The following is a 7,500-nucleotide window of genomic DNA, read 5'->3' as shown; positions in this document are numbered from 1 at the left end:
AATGTGGCTGGGCTGTCTAGCCAGCAAGCCCCAGGGCATCTATCTACCTGTTTCCATGTTCCCAGTACTGAGATTACAGGCAAACTCTCCAATGCCCAGTGTTGTGTTTTGCTTGTTTATTCTTTTACACTGGTTGAGGAGTTAAAGTGATGCCTTAAGCACCTTACAAAATGTGGTGTTTCCCTCCCATTACCATGCCACTTTCTCTACTGATATGAGATCTGTGGGATGGCAGTGAAACCATACAGTGGACTAGTGAAAACATACAGTGGACTAGTGAAAACATACAGTGTGTGTCCTTTTTTTTAGGCAGAAAAATGCAGACTTTCCTTGATGCTGATAATCTGGAATTCAGCTCTTCACCACTGACTATGGTATTAGTTTAATTTTTTAAAAATGTTTTTTATGTGAAGATAATTTTCTTCCATTCTTAATTTGTTGTGCTTTCTAAATTATGAGAGACTGTTAAATTTGTAAAACGTCTTTGCTATATCAACTGAGATAACTGAGCACTTGTCTTTCCTCATTTATCAATGTGGTACATTATAGTGACTTGTGTGTAGTGTTTGACCATCCCTTTTGTACACCAAAATTAATCCTTCTCTCTATCATCTGTTCAACTTGCTTCTTAGTTTAGCTTGAACACTTAATTACTGAACTCTTGTACATTACTATGTACAAGGATACTGGTTAGTCATTCTCTTGTAGAGTGAGTTGTTAGAATTTGGTTACATAATGTAGATCTCACAAAATACAATTGAAGTGATTCTCTATCATCAATGTTTTGGAAAACTTTGCAGTAGTGATAATTATTTGTAGGACTCACAGTAACATCATCTAGTTTTTGGCTTCTCTCTGATGGGTTGTGACTGTGTGTTCATCTCTTTATATACACATGTATCATAGCTTTCTACTTCTTAGTCAGCCTTGCCAGGTTGTGTGTTTCTAGGAAATTGTCCATTTCTCCTAGGCCATTCAATGTATTGGTATAAACTTGTTCACAGTACTCTGATAATCATATTTCTGCAAGTTAGGTAGTAATGCCCTTTTTTATAAGTTCTGTGTTTTTTATAAGTTCTGTGTTTGAGCCTTACCTCTTTTCTCTGAGTCAATCTAGGCCAGTTTGTCAACTTTTCAATTTTTTAATATTTTCAAAGACCCAATCCCATGTTTCTTAAAAAAAAATTTTACTATTTTTTTCTTTTCTAAACTATGTTATTTTCTCTGTTTTTGGGGATTAATTTTTTTTTTTCTTGGAAGTATGATCGTGGATCTAAAACCTTCTTGGTAAGGATTTATAGCTCTAACTTTCCCTCTCGTTTCCACTTTCACTATATCCCGTAAGTCTTCGAGGGATGTGTTCATTTGTTTCAAAGATATTTCAAAATTCTTCTGTCACTTCTTCTTTGACCAGTTAAGGGTTCTGAGTGTGTTGTTTTATTTACAGATATTTGTGAATATTTGAGTTTTTCCTTCTGCTGCTGACTTCTAGTATCTGTTTACTGTCAATAAAAAATAAAATACTGAACAATTTATTTTTAAGTGTATTAAGGCTTTTTTGCTGGTTAATATGTGAATGCTACTCTAGAGAATATTTCATGTATACTGGAGGAAAGCACAGTTTGCTGATGCTCTGTTGGAACAGGGTATCTGTCACATCTAGTCTGAGGTGCTGCTTTGGTTCTATCTGCTGTGACTTGTACCATCCGTCCACAACTGAGTCTGAGGAAGGACAGTCTCCTTTTACTGCTGCAGAGCTATCAGTTTCCCTTTTAATTCTGTCAGTTTGCTTCAGTGTCTGGAGTTCCAATGTTTGTATACTTATTTTTTTTTTTGTAACTGTTATAATTTGTTGGTACACTGACTTAAAAAAAAACATTGCACAATGTCCCTATTTTACTCTTATAACAGGTTTTGACTTAAAAATCAACTTTGCCTTCTATTAATACAATACCTCTGCTCCTTTTTTTTGGGTGGGGGGTAATACCTTCATGGAATATCTTTTTCCATCCTTTCACTTCTAACTTACACATATCCTTAAATATACACACTGAAACTTTTATAGATATCATGTAGTCAGATATTCCTTTTTAATCTGTTCTTAGATCTATGTCTTTTGATCTAGGAGTTTAATCCATCTATATTCAAACAAGAAGACAAAGAAGTCTTGCTTTTGCTGGTTTACTTTGTTCTTGAGATAGGGTCTCTCCCTGGATATTCTGGAACTCATTATGTAGACCATGATGGCCTCAAATACACAGAAATATGCCTGCCTCAGCCTACTGGGTGCTGAAATTATAGACGGGCACCTCTATGCTCAGCCATCTCTGCTGTTTTTAACTGTTGGTTACACTTCCTCCATTATTGATATTCCTTTGTTTTTAGTTTATTTTTTAGCAACACATTATGAACCCTTTTCTCTCTGTTGTTTACATGTATACAAAATAAACAGACATGTATATATGTTACAAATTATATCTTTATATATTATAAATGCACAGATAGATTAACGAACCTGTTATGAATTTTCATTTTGATTTCTGCTGAAAACAAAAGTTACAATTCTATTGATGTTTGTATTTGTTTGTACTGGTGAATTCTATTTTCATAAGGATTTAAGTTACTGTCTGCTGTCTTTTCATTTCAACTTAAGCTTTTCCTTCAGGAGTTTTTTGGAGGAAGTACTAGCAGTCAAAGACTTGTTTAGCTTTTGTTTGTGTGAGAATGACCTAAGTTCTCCTTTATTTGTGAGTGATTATCCTGTTCAATAGTAAGTTCTAAATTTATGTATTTTTCTTTTTCATTGTTTCTCAGTTGACATGTTGAGATTATATAAAATAAGTTTATATTAATAAATATATATTCAAAGGAGTAATATATTGGATACTAATGTATAATTATATAAGTATATATAATATATTGAAATTATCTCAGTTATATATATATATACATATATGTGTGTGTGTGTGTGTGTGTGTGTGTGTGTGTGTGTATGTAGGTATTTTCTTCTTGTAAAAGATTTCAGGCTTGATAAGGTGAAATTCATAGGTTCTCTTTCTTCTTTCTGTTTAAGTCAATGCTAAATCTAGTAATTTTTAAATTCCAGAATCAAATGGCAGATCCAGAATATTTTTATTTTTGTTCTCATAAATTTTATTTCTGTTGATACTCTTATTTTGTCCACCAGTATTTTTCTAGTATTCTTTAGTTCTTTCTCTGTGTATTCTTCTAATTTTTAGATGGTTATTTTAACATCTGTCTTGTATGTATGCTATCTATCTTTAAGGACAGTTTGTGAGATTGGTTTGGTGTTACTCTGAAAAGACCATACTTTCCTGTTATAACTTCAAAACAACATAACATACTTCCAATACTTCCAAACATTTGCACAGTATTCAAAAATAACCATAGGGGTTGGGCTGTAGCTTAGTGGTACAGCACATGCAAAGTCCTGCCAAGCTAACAACTGTGGAAATAAAATAAAATGATCATACATTGTAGAAGAAATCACAATACATGTCTCTAGATCTTGCCTTTCTTTGTTGCTCTGTACTATGTATTCGGGGAGAGAAGAGGTGGGAGATTAGCAAGGATGAGTACAAACATAAAATTTCCAGTGTAACCTTTGTTGGGGAGCTCACTTGTTTGATTGAGACCTTTGGCTTTACTAACACAAAGGAGAGGAGCAAGCACTTGTACCATCTGCATTCACAAACTCCTAGAGCATCATTCTTTGCAGTATGAGTTTTTAATATATATCTCAACATTTTGGTGTGGTTAAATTATATTGGCTGCATGTTTCTTATTTTCTAGGGTTTTTATCTTTTAGATCCATAGAACATGCCTTTGTGATTTCAATTAAAAGTATGGCCATTTAAAAATGTGCTGTGTGTGAAAATGTTGAGTATTGTTTCCAAGTTTTAGCATTAAGCTGTAATTCCTATCATCTGTCCCTTCTTATATCTAGCTGCTATATTTGGAAAGATCATCAAAAGGTCCTAACAGGAGTGTGTCTGCCCCACCTCTCCCTTTGCTTCTTTTCTCCACTGTTCTCTTCCCTCTTCTTTGTCTCTTTTCTTCTTTTCTCCAGACTGTTCTCCTTTGTCCAACTTCCTTTTCTAGGTTCTCTTCTCTTCTCTGGACTCTTCCCTGTTCTTACCACTGCATTTGCCTTCTCTATTCTCCTTTCTTCTCTGCTCTCTTTCTTCTTACTTCTTATCATATGACTCTGGGCTTGGATCTGAAGCAACTGTTACACCATTCTGATGCATCATACCTTCTTTGCTTTGCAATGTTTTTGTTAAATTCTATTAAGAATTTACTTAATACTAATATTCTTCATTAAGTTAATCACCATCTTTCTAGTAGTATCTTACATATTTTTAAACCATGTATATATGTGTATGTTTCTGTGTATAAATCTGCATGTATGAATCTGTGCACAGAAGTTCAATGCCCTCAGAGGCCAGCAACATTGGAGGTTGTGAGCTGCCCTATATGGGAAGAACATCTGAGTCTCCTGCAGTAGCAGTACAAGCTCTTAACCATGAAGCCATCCTCTCTGGATCCTCATATTTTGTAACTTCATTTTTAGTCTTTTACATCTTTCTCACCTTACACGTTTCATGATAAATGTATGCCTGAATCTGACTTTTCCATTTGATCACCATTCTGCTTCTTCCTCTTACAGAGTTCTCACCTATTCAAATGCACATGCACACTCACATGTACATACACTCACAGAGATTTACACATACTTATGACACAAAATAATGAAACCACAGAACAGTGGCTCTAAACCTTCCTAACGCTATGACCCTTTAATATAGTTCCTCATGTTGTGGTGTCTCCAATCAAAATTTTATTTTTGTTGCTACTTCATAACTATAATTTTGCTACTCTTATGAATCATAACATATATATGTGTTTTTCCAATGATCTTAGGTAAACTATGTAAGAGCCACATGTTGAAAACCAGTGCTGGAGAGTCTCACTCCATCTGCAGAAGCAGAACATACAGAGGGTAGAACTGGTCACTGTGAATTCAAAGGTACCAAGTGACTATTGTGTCTCATTTTTACAAGTTTTGCTCCTTAACTTTTTCTAGCATTTAAAAATAGCATTGTTACAAATTTTGAGACTTGATTAGGATATTGTTTCCTGAAAGAAAAGAAAAATTCTAATAGTTCCTTCTTCTAACACAATCCTGATGTTTCTCTATAATTATGTTGAACTCCAATTCTTAACTATTGGTATTTTTAAACCATCCTTCAGTGTTTGGGAGAATTTTTCCTTTATAATTAATGGCAGGAAGCCTCTCAGCCACACTGTCAATAATTTTTATCCCTGACTATGTACATTAGACCCTTCTCTGACCATCACTGACCTGTTGGCTTGAGCACTGCACTCAGCCACCAAAGTATATATTCTTGAGTCCTCAGGCGTCAGACTGCTTTTAATCTTTCGTTACATACTAATGTGTCAGTCACTGATCACAATCACAAGTCAAAGTAGTTTTCTTTCTCATGAGGTCCTAACTGTAGACACAGATGAGAAGTCTGACCTGATTTTTTTGGGGGGATTTGTTTTTATAAATCCTCTTATTTCTCACTCATTTCAGTCCTCTTCATTTTCAGAATTGGAAATATAACAAAAATAAACATTCCATCTCCCCAAATAATTGGCCATTATTTTTACTAAGCATTTGGCAGCTCTTCAAAATTAACCATGTTCTTAAGACATATTGTTAATTCTCTCCCCATCCTTCAGTCTATTCTTATTTCTGAACAAACAAATGATGGTTAGGGGTGGGGAAGGGACAAATCTTTCTTTCCTGTCTCTGTATTCATATTCTTTATCTGTTTGATTTCACTTTGTTTTACATATGTATCCTTTTACCATATCTCTCTCTACTTTATTATCCAAACCTACTAATGAGTTTTATCTCAGCAAAGGCTTTAATTTCAGAGAACATTTCTACTAACTATACATACTTTTCCATATATCATATCATGTCATATCATATTTGTCTTTTCCTCATTTTAGTCCCTTTAATGCCTGCTTTTCCTCATCGCTCTTTTCTTTTATTCTGCTATTTTTGTGAAAATGTCTTATAATTCTTACTTTCTCTTTTGTAATTAAAGTCAAAATGCACATGAGTTACATGAAAAAGATGGTCTGGATTCCAATGTAGGCCACAGGTTTATTCAATTACTTCCTGTATCATGTTCTGTGGAGATCTAGGATGACTTGATTGGCTTCACTGAGTCTAACACAACAGGAACTTTTCTAATCTCAGTGTCCTACTTAACTGATGAGATAGTTAAGGAACCTATTCTAGACAAACCTTGTTAAGTATGGAGCATAGAGAGGAGTCTACATCAGTGTCCTACTACTCTTAGTTTCCCACACCCCACAAGTTGTCAATTCATGTCAGCAACTAGAAACTGGCAGTTTCTGTTCTGCAGACTCTGGTCTCTTAGGAGTTTCTCAAAATTTCTGAATTACTAGTAACAAACTGTCCAACTTTATTTGTTATTATGGTCTTATGTCACATTAGCATGATTTGGAGATAGGAAACAAATGGCTACTAAGAAGGTTAGAGTCATTTTAAATATAAATTCTCACCAGTACCCACCTTTTCTAATTATCCCTATAAGCAGTCTATAAAGTTCAAGACTGGGTTTTAGATGATAAGAACTCACAAGTCATTTACATTTTGTCAGTATCATACCTGTCAACAGCTTGAAGATCATTGGCTGGATTCCAAGTTGGATCAAATAATATAACAATGTTGGCACCAACAAAATTGAGACCTAGTCCACCAGCCCTGGAAAGAAGACAGCATAAACTGTTGTGAGGGATGGTGTAATCTCAGCACCCAGGAGGCAGAAGCAGGAGTCAAAGTTCCAGGCCAGTTTAGGTTATATGGTAAGACCCTGACTCAAACAAAGCAACCATTCACAACAGAAAAACCACTGTGCTACAACTCAATGATATCCATTTTCTGCAATCAATATAATACTACATTGCCATCTTTTATATAAAAGTAGGTAATTCAAACAGAAATATGCTTATATATCTATGGCATATTCTTTTTCTACAATTCAAGAAAACCCCTAAACAAATTGACCATTTGAATTCCTGTAGATAGGTTGATATGCTAGTTTTTACAATTTTAATATACTCAAATACCATTTCTATAAGATTTTCAAATACAATTAAAAATAATTTTAGTATCTTCTGAAACAAATAGAAGTTACAGAAATATTTGTACAATACACTGGCTCCACATAAATTTAGAACTCAACCCAGGACTGATGTGCTTGCATCACACTCACACTCACACCATGAATGATGTCTGTGCAATACACTCACACGAATATCAGGACTGATGTGCTTCTTTTATACTCACATGAGTGCCAGGACTAATGTGTGTCCATTACACTCACAGAAGTACCAGGACTGATGTGTGTGCATCACACTCACACAAGTACCAGG

General features: G+C 34.6%; 1 protein-coding gene across 1 annotated transcript in view; it reads right to left on the bottom strand.

Moving 5' to 3' along the window:
- Ercc6l2 (ERCC excision repair 6 like 2) overlaps window positions 1–7,500 on the bottom strand; it is an 82,342-nt gene that overhangs the window by 36,210 nt on the left and 38,632 nt on the right. The window contains exon 12 of the mRNA XM_028781252.1: window positions 6,734–6,829. Within this exon, the coding sequence (XP_028637085.1) occupies window positions 6,734–6,829 (96 nt within the window). The remainder of the gene's footprint in view (window positions 1–6,733; window positions 6,830–7,500) is intronic.

This window comes from Grammomys surdaster, unplaced genomic scaffold (assembly GCF_004785775.1).
Source record: "Grammomys surdaster isolate TR1022 unplaced genomic scaffold, NIH_TR_1.0 375, whole genome shotgun sequence".
Taxonomy (NCBI): Eukaryota; Metazoa; Chordata; class Mammalia; order Rodentia; family Muridae; genus Grammomys; species Grammomys surdaster.
Note: the sequence above shows the minus strand (reverse complement) of the source record. Positions and strands in the feature narration are given on the sequence as shown.